The sequence below is a fragment of the Staurois parvus genome, unplaced genomic scaffold (assembly GCF_062004578.1).
Source record: "Staurois parvus isolate SC_StPar_1 unplaced genomic scaffold, SC_StPar_1.0 ptg000137l, whole genome shotgun sequence".
Lineage (NCBI taxonomy): Eukaryota > Metazoa > Chordata > Amphibia > Anura > Ranidae > Staurois > Staurois parvus.
In genome coordinates, this window is record NW_028317933.1 from 2,954,503 (window position 1) to 2,970,382 (window position 15,880).

Consider the following 15,880-nt stretch of genomic DNA (forward strand, 5'->3'; position numbering starts at 1 on the left):
CAAAATGTGTAAAAAGTCTGCTTTCTTTAGAGCAGCTTTACAGAAAGCTGGTAGGGGACAGACTTTTCTAACCAGGCTGTGACTGCTTTTTTTAAAGCGCAACTTTAGCTATACCAACTTGATACAATCAAACTAAAAAATCCCAGCGCCAATCAAAGAAAGTATACAATTATGCAGCTGTGCACCAGTGAAAACCACCAATAATGAATAACACAAAAAACAGCGCAAAAATTAAATAAAAATAATCACAAATAAATAAATTTCCGTGCAAATAAATAAATATATATATATATATATATATAATATTTCAAACATAAGTCCTTATTTTCCCAAAAGGATTTTCAAGACAATGTTCCAAATTAGGTGGAAGCACATTTTGGAACATTGTCTTGAAAATCCTTTTGGGAAAATAAGGACTTGTGTATACAATGTTGTTCTACACATTCCACATTAATAATTATGATACCAAAATTGGTGTGTGATGTAAATTGCCTCCAGCATTGCTCCTGTTTCTTCTTGCTGAAGGCTGCCATTTTGCTGAAGCCCCAGAGCCCCTTGAACAACAGTAAGTCATAAAGAAAAACGTAAACCCATCAATTTGATGGTTTCAACAAAAAGTTACATTCCTGGAATGCCGGGATTGCTTACTGTCACATCAACCAAACCATCTAATGGTTGGTGTCATAACTGATCACATGTGCAGCACCATGGCAAGTGCAGATTGAACAAAAGCAGCTTCCTTGGCTGTAAAGGGTAGGAGGGTTTAATTCAGCTTTAAGGCTGTTGTCAGATCGGCCTCTTAAAAAAAAAAAAAAATAAATATGGCAGTTCCTAAAAATAGGGAGCAACTGAGCATGTGCAGAGCAGGATGAGACAGTGTGGTAATGGGTTTTACACAGTATAGGCCAGTGTTTCTCAATTTTTTTTCGGTTAAGGCACCCTTTAAAAGTATGGACCATCTTGAGGCACCCCATTATAAAATAGGGCACCTCAAGACTGTCCATACTTTTAAAAGGACACCACATTCTAAAATGTGAAAAACTATTCTAATAGCTTTATATAATGCAGCACATCCACATACTGTATGTAGGACACCCAACATTAAAGATTATTTATTCTTCCAAAGCAAATACACTTATGCACACTGGTACTGACTAGTATTCCAGTGTTTCTCTTCTCCCTCAGTTTTTCTCCATCACTGAGCTAATGTGACCCCAGCATTGATGGAGAGAGGCAGGGAATGATCAAACCAGGATGTTGTACAGGCAACTGACATCCTCCTTATCAACTGATGTCATTGGTTGTCAGGACTCTGGCAGCTAGAAGGTTGTAGTAGTGAACAATGAAAACCTGTGGTTTTGTGTAAATAAAAGGTGGGCTTGTTCCACCCACTGGGTTGTATACACAAGTTTTAGGCAATTTTTAGACATTTTGCCAAGGCACCACTGAAGAAACCTCAAGACACCCCAGGGTGCCTGGGCACCCTGGTTGAGAAAGGCTGGTATAGGCACTTATTTTTAATGTTTTACATAACGTCAGGCTTGCCCCTTTTGCAGGTATAGCTATTTAGCAGGACTTTATTTCCTTATAATGGAACTTTAGTCAGAATAATAACGGTACCTTACTTACTTTTTCATGATGCACTTGAGATATATTTTGAAGAATTTAACTGAAGGTTTAAATTCTGAAAGAGGGTACTTACAATGGTCAGATTTTATTCACGTGGTTTGATTATTTAAAAAAAAAAAAAAATCTGTTGCCGTAACTGCTTAAAAAGTGTTAGATGGTCTTTTAGGTGACAAATTAAAGCCCAACTCCAGCTATAAGACTGCCCTGTCCACAGAGTGACAGCGTTGCTTTAATTTCTGAAAAAGGAACAATGGAATCATCCTGCTTAAAGGAAGTGGGCAAAACAACAGGTCTACTGGTTGGATCAACATAATAAAATGTTATTTGGGAGACAGAAAATTAAAAATAGTTTTGTTAAAGGTATGCATTGTGTATGTAATTTTTTTAATTTTTAGCTTCACTTTAAATATCATTTTCAGGTACCATTGACAGCTAAAAGTTACAAGTCTACCAACCACATACAAATATAAAATGTTTAGTGTGCAAAACTAACTTTAATAGTTTGAGTAATTAAATATTATTTCCCCCAGTCACCTGTCATGTTCTAACTGTCACTTCCAGCTGTAGTTTTCCACTGCAAATTTGAATCTGATTGGCAGTATTAGGGAAAAGGCAACAGCGCTTAGTGCTGATACTTTTTGTCTCTGTGTAATGTGTCTGCTGTGAATTAACATGTCCATATACCTGATTGTGGACTGATTTAACCTCAGCTTGTGTTGCCTAATGGGGAGTGGAAATGTTAATTGTACCCGGTTTGTATTTGTCTCTGTGCTCTGTGGCTGCGCCCTGCTCCTGGGCTGTCCGCTTCCTGTTACTAACGAGCGGTTGTTTTCCCTCCCTGGCTTTGCACTGGTTCTGCGGTTACATCCTAGCTCTTCATACAGATACAGCTGCCGGTCTACTCATGCGCAGCATCCACCTGGTCACCCAGAGGCTCAACGCGCAATGGAGGCCAGAAATGAGCATCTCATTGGCTGCCTTGGAGCTACTGTCTGGACTTGCCAAGGTCAGTATCTATGATTGCTACAACAAACATCTTGAATCTTGCATGATTGCTCCCACCCTCATCCATTCCCATTGGCCTATTATGATGTGATGCCTCAATGCCGCACAAAAAAACGGCCGATATTTACGCCGTTAGTGGGGCCAGCCCGTCGGCCGATTTTTGTGGATCTTCACATTTATTTTTATCGGTCATGCTGGAAAATAGTGGCAGCATCGGCAATGGGGCCGACCGATTTTTCATTTATAGTCTATGGCCTGCATGAGATCCAGTTGTTGCTGGCAGACCCTGCCTTTTTCCTTTTTTTAAATCCGATCTTTTTTTTATTGAAATCTGGGCCCACACACATGATTATTTTTACAAGTACAAACTCCAACATAATACAGCAATAATAAAAATACTGTTCACAAGTGTAGTACTCAAAGGGTGTACATCAGAGCATGCGGAAGTCATGAGCATTGATCCCAAACCACAATGCTTTTTGTTTTGTGAGAAAAAAAAAAGAAAAAATATTATAGAAAAACAAAAAACCCAGAAAAAATAAATATAAAACCAGAAAAGTGAAAACACACAACTCTTCAACTAAACTGAACCTTATTAAACAAGCTGTCTCAGTGTATCCTTTTTTTTTTTTTTTTTTTTTTTTAAGAAATATAGGTAAAGGTCTAATGTCCGCAAAAAAAAAACATTCGGTACATATGTAACTCTAGTGTCTGTCTAAACACTAAGATATAAAATGGAGATTAGAGATAAGTGTGGTAGTACTTTTAATTTATTAGTCATGTAAATATAATCTACTGACAAAACACTGTCGAGTGTAGGACAGGGGAAATGTCATATCAAGCCTGAAGAGACTCCTCCACTTAGTACTCTGTCCTTAACTACTTGGAGTGGTGCTAATTCCGTTGTATTTGACCAAGCATCCCAAATAGTTGTAAATTTCCATGCACATCCCCTATGTTGATTAATTTCTCTCTGACTAAGGTGTCATTAACGGTTTTAATTCATGACACATGGGAAGGAGGTGTAGGAGATGGCCATTTCTGGGCTATAAGTTTCCGAGCGATAAACACTCTGAGAATTGCAATGTAAGTATGCGGGGTATATAGGTCCTCATCTATGGCTCCCAGCAGACAAATCTAAGGGTCCACGGGAAGATTAAGAATCCAGATTCTATCATTTCTATAATATATGTTCAGTATCTTGCTAATTTAGGGAATTTCCATAACATATGGAGAAGTGTGCCATTATTAATTTCGCACCTACGACAAAAGGGAGAATCCCTCCTATTCCAGGCATACAATTTTTGAGGTGTGCAGAAAGTATGGTGAATGATAAAGAGTTGGGTAAGCTTTTGAGTTGGAGACAGAGAGATCTTAATTGCATGTTCTAGTATTGTGGACCATTCCTCATCTGAGATAGTGCCTAAGTCTGCCAACCATTGTGCCCTGCAATTGAGAGACAGTGCCTTAGAAACCCGTTGTACACAGGATTGATACGAGAATATTTGGCCCTTTCTAGAGGTTGAGGATATAGTTTGAATAAGAACTTCTGGCTCAATGAATAACCATGGAGATATTTTAGATTGTGCAGAGATGGCATGTCTAAGTTGCAGGTATTGGGAAAAAAAAAGTGATTAGGTAAGCCATATTCCAGTTGCAAAGTTCGAAAGTCTTTCAGCAATTGACCATGATACAATTGTGGTACATACTTAATACCCATTACTATCCAGCCGGCAAAACCCTGCAAATAGTTCAGAGTAGTTAGTATTATAAAAAATACAAGTCAAGGAGGTGTAGCCGGAATAATTAAAGTGAAGTTTAGCCTTAGACCATAATTTATCTATCAGTACTAGGGTAGGGTATTGAGACAAGGCTCCAAAATCACCTTACCAGGCTCCTGCAGAGTTTCTATATGCAAGGAGATTGCTTCTTCCAAATCAGAGAGCGAAACACAGTATCGGATTGCTTGAAAACATACATGGGGATCCATATCGGGGCATTAAGCAAGGCATATAGCAACTGTGGGGCCCAGATCATTTTTATTAAATTACACCTGCCAACCAATGATAACTAATTTATTCCAGCTAGCTGTTTTCTGCTAGAACCTAAGGAGTAAACGTTTAGCTGAACATTGCTTTTTTCCTTATTCTGACTGTGACTTAAAATTTTTCATGCCATGGCAAAATGATCAAAATTCCTCAAGCGTCTTTCCACTGCAGCTGTGGATTTTTTTCCTGATAGAGCCTGTGAAGAAGATGTCTGGAGCATTATGCTTCAGTTGTGATGGCCTGCTGGAGGCATCTCAGTAAGTCTTCCATATGAGGGGTTTTTTTTCGTCAGTTCACATGTGCAGAGTAATCTGGTTGAAGTGCTGGAAGGCTGACTCTGTTGAAGGAGTGCCTGACCTATTGGTCTTCGAGGGACGACCTACCTCAGCAGAAAAAAAATCTAAAGAAAGGCCAGCTAAGTCAACTCCCTTTCTTTCCTCTCCTCTACTCCTTGAAGTGTTCACATCTAGACCTTCCAAACTTGGATCTCTGTATTTGTACCCCCATAAAATCCTTTTAATTGAGGGACTTGTTTTTTGATCATGCTTTGGTACAAAACTAAGATGTACTGGCACTGGTAGGGGTTATTCTAGATTGGTCTACAGTTTTTTTGTTTGCCAGTACCCACACCTCCCATAGGCAGGAGTATAACCTGAAGATGAAGACTTCCTGTGTCCCTCTGTGGACTTCAATTATGGGAATACAATTCCTACATTTTCCATACTTGCTAAGAAAAAAAAATGTTTTTTTTCTGAAAAAGAGAGTTGATTTCGTCACTACATCTAAGAACTGGTGAGCTGCAATATAATACATTTTTGCATTTTAAGTTTAGTTATAGGTTCTAGGACTCTCACCCTGAGTAGGACATGGACCCGAAATTGGAAGACCGGACAGAGCTTTAAATTTTTCAGACTTCACTGGCTGCCTGCTTGTTCCATGTCAGTGACTCGCACAAGGCAGCCCAAGACTTTGGGCAGCTCCTTTATTTTTCAGGCCCTCACATTCAAGCTCACATTGAAAAAAGGAAGTATGGCCAAAGCTTTTTTTGCCATACCTCTCTTGAGGGTCACAGGAGTATATCTAACTTGACAACTGACTAGACAGGGCTGCTCCACCTGAATCCACCTGGCTGCCTGATTGACAGCTGGCCCTGCCCCCTCAATATGTGGCGGAGAGCCATATTTTGCTGTGACTGCCCCCTCTCCATGCATTTGCTCCAGTGAGTGCTGGAGGAGCAAAGTGGAGAGCAGTTACTGACAGTGGTCATGTGATCAGTAGTCATATGATCACTTCTTGGTCTTAGGCCTGACAAGTGATAGTGCTGCAGCACCCCCTCTCCCCCGGTGAGTATGGATGCTTGATTTTTTTCATAATCTTACTTTTCCTTGAAGTTTAATTTATAGCAGGTGTAGTTTGTGCTTGGAACTTCACCAGTAAAGTGATCTATGTTCCTCTTTTGTAGGTGAAGGTGAACATTGACTCTGCAGACAGGAAGAGGGCAGTGAGCTCAATATGCTTGTATATAGTGTATCAGTGCTCACGGCCTGCTCCACATCACTCGCGGGATCTCCACTCCATGATTGTGGCTGCTTTTCAGTGCCTGTGCGTCTGGCTTACTGAGCACCCTGACATGTTAAATGAAAAGGTGAACTGCTTTTCCCCAAATATTTTATTTTTACTCTAGGTGTTACTTTAGGTGTTTTTACATGAATTGTATTAAGTTAAAGTGTTACTAAACCCAGGATGCTGCATTCACTATATCTGGTCTCCCACATTACACAGATCATGGAAATTCAATTATTTTAGTAAATATAATCAGCAGTATACAGCAGTCTTGTGACTTCTATTAGTGTCCAGCAAAGCACTGGTTAAAGCTTGTAAGAGGAGTTTTTATTTTGCTCTAGGAGGATGCGACCTCTGTCTGGACATTGCTCATTGGCCCTGTGCTGATCACATGTGCACTCGCAAGAAAATAAAAAAAACACCAATATAGCAATACACACCAAATCGAGCATGTGCAGTGTCTCCACAATATGTCTTATCGGGTGATAAGAGGGTGACACTGGAAGAAGGGGGAGGATCAGAGAAGTCAGGATCAGACAGCAATTTTACACAATGCAGAGGATTATTATTATGTATTATTATTATACAGGATTTATATAGCACCAACAGTTTGCACAGTGCTTTACAATATAAGGGAGACAGTACAATTACAATACATTTCAGTACAGAAGGAATAGGAGGGATTAACCCCTTTAGGTTCCACAGTGAGTATAACATATACAGACTGATTTTACTGTTGTGGGTTTAGTAACGCTTTAAGTGTAACTCCACTTTTCTTGAGGAAAAAAAAACAGTCCCCTCTGCATATCCAAAGAGAATATGAGGTTTAAACACATCAGCATTTTTGGTAAATGCAAAACCTCAGTCTTGTTATAAATGTTTTCTAGCATCCCTTGTTTAACCAACTACTAAAATCTTTCTGTAATTTTTGTTTTCCAAGGGGGATGTACTGTAACCTGTATTCCTGTGTTTTCCTATTGTGATTGTAGACTTCGCTAATTCAAAGTTGCTTTGCATACAGTCTGTGACTATGAGGAGATAACTGTTTATAGTCCTGAAACTGGTCACATTGTCCACTTCCATTTCAATTGCAGGACCATCTTACTTATGGAGGCTCATTTACTAAACCAGGTAGAAAGGAAAGGGTGAAATTAGAACTATAATTTCCAGTAGAGGTTAAAAAATAGAATAATGTTATTGCTTAACTTCTCCAATTTTCTTTTCCTTCCTTTTTGATCTATGCCATGTCTTCTTCCAAAGAAAACAATCTTTTCCTCCTGGAAATGGAACCTTCATTTTCTATTTACATTACACCATTGTCAAATTGTTAGATAGCAAGTTCCAGTTTCCAGTTCAGGCAGGGCTACTGGAAAGAGGGCCAGCCGTATAGTCTGCGAGCTTGTTTTACTGGCAAATAATGGGCTACTGTTATAGCATAGAGCCTGGTTACTGGAAAACAAGCTAGTCAAGAAACTAAGAATAAAATTACCAAGTAAAGTAGTCATTCAGTCAGTACAGTATTTATATTTACGTGATTATGCATCCTTTAACATTAATTTACCCATAGACTTGAGAGCTGCTCCATTTGGGTCAGATTGAAGGAAAGTTTATGTAAAATGATCATGTACTCACTATAAAATTGTTCTATAACTAGTAGCACCTTGGGGTGCTTAAGGAACTTCCAAGGGAAATCAGAAACTAGGAGAACTACTTTATGTAGATCTTATCCTGTATAGGACACAGGACTTGTATTCTTAGACCATGGGTCATATGCAGCCATCCCCAGGCGAGTGGACACTGGCAAAAAAAACTTGCTAAGGCTGTCCCCAGAGTGCACAATATTGCCCTGGGTTATATCGGCTTCTATATCAGGACACCCACAACCCCATCCATTCTGCACTCCATAACTACTCCACTACAGAGTACTCCACTGTGTATTCCTCATTTAGGAATGGTGGATCACAGAGACTAGGCAACTGGGTCAGAAGGGCTGAATAACACGCATTTCACAGATGGCCTACAGGAAACTCCCAACCACCACTTAGGATGATGACTGTTTTCCTATCTGGAGCAATGTCCTGTTATGACACCGCTTCCAGTATTTGACTCTGGCACCCTCTTAGGCACACATGCAACCTTTGCTTTCCAGAGGCAAAATACACTACACATCCTGCTTTCTCCAGGTCCAGTTCAGGAATCAGAAGTGGAACCTCTTTTCTTTGTGGATATTATGGTGTAAGGTACCCTAATTTTATAGCAGAAGTTGAGTTAAATTTTTCCTGCCCTGAAATTTATAAGTTGCAAGCTGCGGCTACGCACCAAATGCTTTCTACTGTGGACAACACACTACACACTTGATGGACCTGTGCATTAGTCTTTGCCTAGCAGCACCTGACTCTCCACAGTCTAAACAAGTCCCTAGGGACACAACAAAACCAGTCCAGAAGGACTTGTCCAATACACATATAGATTTATTTTTAAAAAATGGTTCCTGTGGTGGGTCCTGCCATTTTAGTTCTCAAGGAACACTTTACATTTCCTATTGAGGATCTTCCCTCTTTGAATGTATTCTGTTGATTGGCATCTGGAAGCCTTCTTTGTCCTTGCAGGTCCAATCCTACAGCCAGTTACTGTTGTCATCATTTGCCAGACTATTGCTAACTGGACAAGACATATGAATGAAGAAATATAAAAACTGACCTTAGATAACCCAACTTGCTGAGAACATTTGGAGCTGTTGTCATCAGCATTGTTGTTTTGTGTTGATGGGGCAGGGGTAGGCAACCTTTAAAGAGGTGGAGATCTACCTGAGCAGCATGGGAGAAGTCTAATTTCACCGGGCAGAGTGTCGGCCAGTGTCACCTCCTCAAACCTGATTTAAACCTCTAATTCCTGTACTACTGTGTCACAATCACGTGCATTGCACAACAATCATGGCTTTAAATCAAGTGGTGAGGAGGCAAGATAAAGCCGACTCACCACCTGTCAAACACACTCAGATCACTTTACAGAGGAGCATCAGTGCCTGCTGCACTTGTGAATGAGCCTTTGGTTGCATCTGACAGCAGCACCCTTAGGGCTTTTTCACATGTAAAGCTGTGGTGTGGTAAAACTGCGGTTGAGTCATGGTTACACCCCCTGTTGCTTTTGGTGGGTGCTACCGCCTGTCAGTCGAGACCCCTTCAAGTAATTGGGGCCACTCTGCAAGTGCCCCGCAACTGCATGCTTCTGCGGGGTCCAAGGGGGGTAAAGCAGGTGGTGAATAAGCAACACACCACTGCCTGTTTAACCCCTTGTTTGTTGTACTGCACAAGGTTGCAGGGCACATGCAGAGCGGCCTCATTCACTTGAATGGGTCATGCTTGGTAGGTGCTACACCCACCAACTATGACAGGGCATAAGAGCCAGCACTACAGAGGAGACCTCAATTTATGCGCCTCTTGCTCCCTACTATAGCTCTAACTTTACAAGTAATCCGCCTGCATTTCACTCTGTTTGATGCTTTGGTGTGGCAGGTCAGCAAGCCCTGACCGTGATCTACCAGTCACCTGGCCAAGATCTATTGGTAGATCACGATCTACTGGTTGCTGAGCCCTGCTCTAAAGACTGTGATATCACCCAGTCAGGGTGCAGTTAAAATTGCCTACAGAAGCTAACAGAGTAGCTGCAGAAGTCCTAAAAGAAACAAATTTGTTACTCTTCTGGGTGGGAACTCGCATTTCAGCTTTTTCAGCTATCCACATCCCTGGAGTGGACAGTTGGCAAGTGGGCTTCCTAAGCTGCCAACGCCTAAACCTGGAGGAGTGATCTCTGCTCCTAGAGGTCTTTCAAAATCTGTCAAAAGTGCAAACTTCCTGCCCTCAAGGTTCAACAGCAACCTAAAGAAATTTGTTGCCAAGACCATTGGTCCTCTAGCCTTCACAGTGGGTCCTCTGATGATGACTTGGGCTTAGTTCAAGCTGCTTCATGGCTTCCCTCTGGTGAATATTCTCATATGACTTCTTCACCAGAGGAGATAAGGGTATCCGTGATTTTCATCGCACCAAATTGACCCAGAAGAATGTCTTACACAAACATACTCAAACTTCTGTCAGCTGTGCCTTTGCCTCTTCCAGACTACATCTACTGGCTTAAAGTCCCCTGTTCTACTATTGTGTTTCTCAGTCACAGGCCTTAATAGCATGGCTGTTGAGACAAAGGTCCTACAGCACAGGGTTTCCTTTAACCTTATTCCCCACTTAGAGCAAAAAAAAAAAAAATCAAATTCACGTAGTATTTACTATTGCACATGGAAGTCTTTCTTTGCATGGTGCAAAGATAGACGGTTGAACGCTAGGGAATACTCTACCCCTTTGGCCCTTTCTTCAGTCTGGTCTGAGTACCCTCAGGTACCCTCAAGGGGCAAGTTTCTGCTTTACATATTGCATGCCAAAAATCTCTTGCCCTGTAATCGCTTATCGACATTTTACTTCAGGGAGATGCTCATATAAATCTCCCAATTTGACCTCTTGTGTCACCTTGGGATTTTACCTGATGCTCTTTGTACTGTAGGGACCTTCCTTTGAACCAGTTAGAGATATTCTGTTGGAAGACCTCACTTCTAAGGTAGCATTCCTAGTTGCCATTACATCTGTTAGGCATGTTTGAGCCGGCAGCTGTTTCTTGTGAAAAGCCCTTTCTTATTTTACACTAGGACAGTGGTTTTGAGACCAGAAACTTCTTTCTACCCAAGGTGGTCTCTTCTTTTCACCTCAATAAATTCTTTGTTCTCCCTTTCTTGTGCACGCCCCCAAATCACAAGAAAATCACCCTACATTGGCTAGATGCGCTCAGGGCCTACCTAGAAGCCACAGCCTCTATTTGCAAGGCTAAATCCGTATTTGTCCTGCTTATGGGCCCACGTAGAGAACCTCCTGCTTTCCATTCCACCTTGGTGGATCAAGCAACTTATTTCCAGGATACCTTTAGGGACAGATTTCCTCCTTTCCTTTTGTACTTTTCAGTATTAAGCATACTGAAAGGCTGGTCCTCTGTTCACGTTTTCAAAGTTCTACCAGTTGGATGTTCAAGCCTCGGCTGATGCGAGTTTGGGCTACAAGGCAGTTTAGACACAGTCATTTGGATGTTTTTTTTTGTTTTTTTGGTTTTTTTTTGGGGGGGGGGTCTTTAAGACTTGATTTCTTGTGGACCTGTTGGCAGTGCTGTTTGCTATGTTGTTGCCCACCCTTCAGTGTGTTGTTTGGTTATGTCCCATGGTCTAAGAAGTCCTGTACTGTACAGTTAAAATATAAGAAATTTAGACTTGCCTGTAAATTCCTCGTCTTGGGGTACATTACAGGACACAATCCCCTCCCCTCTGTTTTGTGCTTCCTAAAATAAACTGAGCCCCACGAAGTGGACAGGGTTCTATGGTGCGCTCTAGTGGCGACCATTGCACTTTTTATTTGCCGGTGCCCAGTTGCCTGGGGATAGCTGCATTTGAACCATGGTCCAAAAGCACAAGTCCCTTTACTGCAAGATGAGGAATTTACAGGTAAGTCAAAATTCCTATTTTACAAATAAAAATTTAAAGTCAACATGATCTGGCTTCTAGCATTTCTGTGGCTGAAATAATGCTGAAATGTGGGCACTGCCACTTGTGTGTGTTTATAGATTAATTACTGTTGTTGTATCCTTTACCCATTGAGCCTCAACTTCTTCCCAGGCCAGGATTAAGCCCCAGCCCCTGCAAAACAAACTTTATTAGGCAGTAGAGGCTGTGACATTTGAAACATTGAATTTCAGTGAGAGACGCTTAATACTGGGAGGGGTTGGAGTTTAATGTCTACTTGGAAAGAAGTGAAGACATGAGATCCTAGGGTCTCCAAAGAGTCACTCGGATTCATGTTGCTTCAACAGGCTGCCTGCGCTTAAGCACAGTTGTTATCTTGGAAGGGATTTAGGTTAGGCCAGGCCAGGTCTCTAGACATACCCTGCAATAGAAGTGTTGGTATGCTCACCCTGATTTCTTCCTCCATCCTCTTTATCACTACTAAGCAATGTTTGGGTCAGAAGAAGTAACCACAGCCTGTGACAGGGAAACTGGCATTTGAATCTTCAGGAAGTGTTAAATGCTGAAGACACAGACAGACATATAGTGCTGAAAGTAAATGACGAGCTATTATAGGGGTCAAGTACTGTATCTTACTTCTATTACAGGAACTTTGTGTTTTGAATTTTGTTTTTTTAAGAGACAGGATATGGATCTCTGCATTATTTTCATCTCCGACCTTCGTTACCCTTAATACAGACTCTATATTTACTAATCTCTCTCCATCTCCAGGATTGTCTGAAAGAAGTTCTGGAAATTGTTGAGCTGGGAATATCTGGAAGCAAGTCCAGAAATCCAGAGCAGCAAGAAGTGCGATACAAAGGCGACAAGGAACACAATCCAGCCTCTATGAGAGTGAAGGATGCTGCAGAAGCCACCTTAACATGGTAGCTCACTTCTTTTAATAGGACTTTGGTTGTCATTATTATACAGGATTTATATATGGCGCCAACAGTTTGCTCAGCGCTTTACAATATAACGGGGGACAATACCGTAACAATACAGTTCAATACAAGAGGGATAGGAGGGCCCTGCTCCTTGGAGCTTACAATCTAGGAGGGAGGAGCTAGTGGTACAAAAGGTAACTGTGGGGGATGGACTGGTTGGAAGAGTAGAAGATTCCAGTATTTGCTGAGTGCAGGATAGGCTTCCCTGAAGAGAGGTTTTCAGAGATCGCCTAAAAGTGAGCAGAGTAGGCGATAGTCTGATAAATTGGGGTAGAGAGTTCCAGAGGATGGGGGAAGCTCTGGAGAAGTCCTGGAGACAAGCATGGGAGGAGGAGACAAGGGAGCTAGAGAGTAGGCGGTCTTGCGAGGAGCGGACAATAGGGTTTGGGTGGTATTTAGAGACCAGTCATTCATATTATTTATGTAGCTTGTAAGTCAGGTCTGTAGGAATCTCTGGACCCAGGATGTGAAAGGACCAAACAATTTACATCCCCACATGGCCACACCTAATTTTTAGTTGGGGGGACGGCATGTTGTGATTTTCATACTTTTTGATCTTTACAGTACATACAGAGCATTACAGAAAAAAGGTATGAGGGACTTGCTTTCGGAAGCCTTGCAGGGTACAGAGAATGAGATGTTTTTTCTTTCTTGCAGTATTATGCAGCTACTTGGTGCATTCCCACCTCCAAGTGGCCCGGCATCTCCCTGCAGTCTGGTTAATGAGATGACACTGATCACCTACTCCCGACTTCCCACTGTCAGCAAGTACAGTTTCCGCTACTTTGTGCTGGATAACAGTGTCATTCTGGCTATGTTGGAGCAGCCACTGGGGAACGAGCAGAGTGAGTTATCCAAACAAATCTCTCCTGTTTTCACATCTCTCTTCCTTTATCAGTTATACATTTTTGTTTTTCAACAATCTGTGTGTGTGTGTATATATTTGTGTGTATGGTGCTGATTTTCCTTTTCTCTCTTTTGTAGGTAATCCAAGTCCATCCATCACTGTATTAATCCGAGGCATGTCTGGCCGCCATGCCTGGTCTATGCAACTCTGCCACCTTCCGCGAGCAGCAAGAGCCAACCAGCGAGTGAGTAGTTTTTGCCAGTATCCAGACAAGACTTTCATGTGCACCTGGGATATGTTAGGTGTGGTGGCTCTGGAATGTTAGTTACTGTCCAATGAGCAAAGACCAGCTTCCTTCTAGGTCAGGAATGTTGAACTTGAGTGAATTAGTGACTGATTTTTTTTTTAACAATACATAGGTAGTCTTTCTGCATGATTCTTATTTCTAAATGGTTGGTGCGCTTCACTTTTTCAGATGTTCATTCCTGAAGCAAGACCAGAGCCTAAGATCGACGAGGGGATAAAGTACAATGTAAAGCATCGACCATTTCCTGAAGAAGTGGATAAAATTCCCTTTGTTAAGGCTGATCTCAGCATTCCGGACCTGCATGAAATTGTTACAGAGGAGGTGAGGATGTGGTGTTCATTTCCATGAGTACTCCAACTCAAGGCAAAAAGCTAAGTCAGTTAGCAAACTAATTACATCAAGAGATAGTATAGCTGTTTTAGAGCAGTGATTTCTAACTTTCCCTGTCTGCAAACTTTTTGACAACACAAGGCTGTAATTTCACTCCAACCCCAGTTTTATGAAAGACCAACATTATTTTAACAGACATCTCTGCAGGCAAGGTGTGGTAGAATGATTAATATATTGTGGTAAACACTTTTAAAAAGGTATTTACACAGAACTTTTATATAATCAGTAGGTAGTGTGGGCATGGGGAAGGGTAGGCAATATTTTTACCTAAAGTGTATTAGCCTTTTCATCCACTTTAGGCCTAAAATGACTGGTAACATGCAATAGACTTAGGGGGAAAATGGACACTTTTTTATTTTAATGGTATTTTTCTAAGGTAAAGTGATTTGTTTTTAAGTTTTTTTTAATTTGCTCATTAATATTAATCATGCTTTTTTTACATAGTTGGAGCTTAGGCATGAAAAGTTGAAGATTGGAATGACCAAACAGATAACGTATGAGACTGCGCTGGACCATAAGAAAGAGGAAGAGTTTAAGAAGAAGAGCTATCCTGACCCAGTAACAGAATGCAAGCCTCCCCCTCCAGCACAGGAGTTCCAGACTGCCCGGCTGCTCTTATCACACTTTGGCTTTCTGTCACTTGAAGCACTAAAAGTATGTAATATTTGTTTGATGCAATACAGCAACAGTTCATTTAATTTTTTTTTTTTCTTAAGTCCGCGGAGGTGCAAAAAAAACTAAAACCCATAAGTGAAAAAAACCATGTAAGTGCAAAACACAAAAAAGTGCACTTAGGGGTGTACTTTTGTCCACCCTCCAAAGGGGTAGGACCTCTGCCCTGATCCCCCGGGACGCAAGGCTCCTGACAGGGACAAAGGGTTTCCAATATGGTCCACCTAGCCAAAAGGCCTGACGGACCTCTTTCCTTGTGGCTAGCCAAAGCCAACCACCAAGTACTAGGTCAGGGAGCTCTCCAAATGAGAGACCCCCTCCCCAGGAACAGTGGAGGAAGGAACCTAATGGCCTAATGACACATCTTCCCCCTAGACTTCATGGCAGGCCCGAGGGCCCACACCCTCCATCCAGGTGAGAAAAAAAACACACACAAAAGTGAAAGGTAACAAACACTGAAGGAAAAAAAGAAATGTTGCTGTGTAATTGTGCACTGGCTAGGCCCTGAGGCCCGTAGCAAAAAAAATTGCCCTGGACTTAGCCAAACGGCACAGTGCAGAAAAAGTGTTTGGAACAGTGACCATGTGCACTTACAGTGGGGCAAAAAAGTATTTAGTCAGCCACCAATTGTGCAAGTTCTCCCACTTAAAAAGATGAGAGAGGCCTGTAATTGGCATCATAGGTAGACCTCAACTATGAGAGACAAAATGAGAAAAAAAATCCAGACAATCACATTGGCTGATTTGGAAAGAATTTATTTGCAAATTATGGTGGAAAATAAGTATTTGGTCACCTACAAACAAGCAAGATTTCTGGCTCTCACAGACCTGTACCTTCTTCTTTAAAAGGCTCCTCTGTACTGCACTCATTACCTGTATCAAT

At 41.5% G+C, this 15,880-nt stretch overlaps 1 protein-coding gene across 9 annotated transcripts in view; it reads left to right on the forward strand.

The window, feature by feature from the left end:
• RALGAPB (Ral GTPase activating protein non-catalytic subunit beta) overlaps positions 1–15,880 on the forward strand; it is a 138,939-nt gene that overhangs the window by 95,635 nt on the left and 27,424 nt on the right. For 6 of the 9 annotated variants that reach the window (XM_089673244.1, XM_089673246.1, XM_089673242.1 and 3 more), the window contains 7 exons: positions 2,502–2,635; positions 6,145–6,327; positions 12,568–12,722; positions 13,440–13,627; positions 13,767–13,873; positions 14,105–14,257; positions 14,771–14,980. In XM_089673244.1, coding sequence (XP_089529370.1) covers positions 2,502–2,635; positions 6,145–6,327; positions 12,568–12,722; positions 13,440–13,627; positions 13,767–13,873; positions 14,105–14,257; positions 14,771–14,980 — 1,130 coding nt within the window. The remainder of the gene's footprint in view (positions 1–2,501; positions 2,636–6,144; positions 6,328–12,567; positions 12,723–13,439; positions 13,628–13,766; positions 13,874–14,104; positions 14,258–14,770; positions 14,981–15,880) is intronic. The other 3 variants (XM_089673247.1, XM_089673245.1, XM_089673250.1) reach the window with 1 other exon arrangement.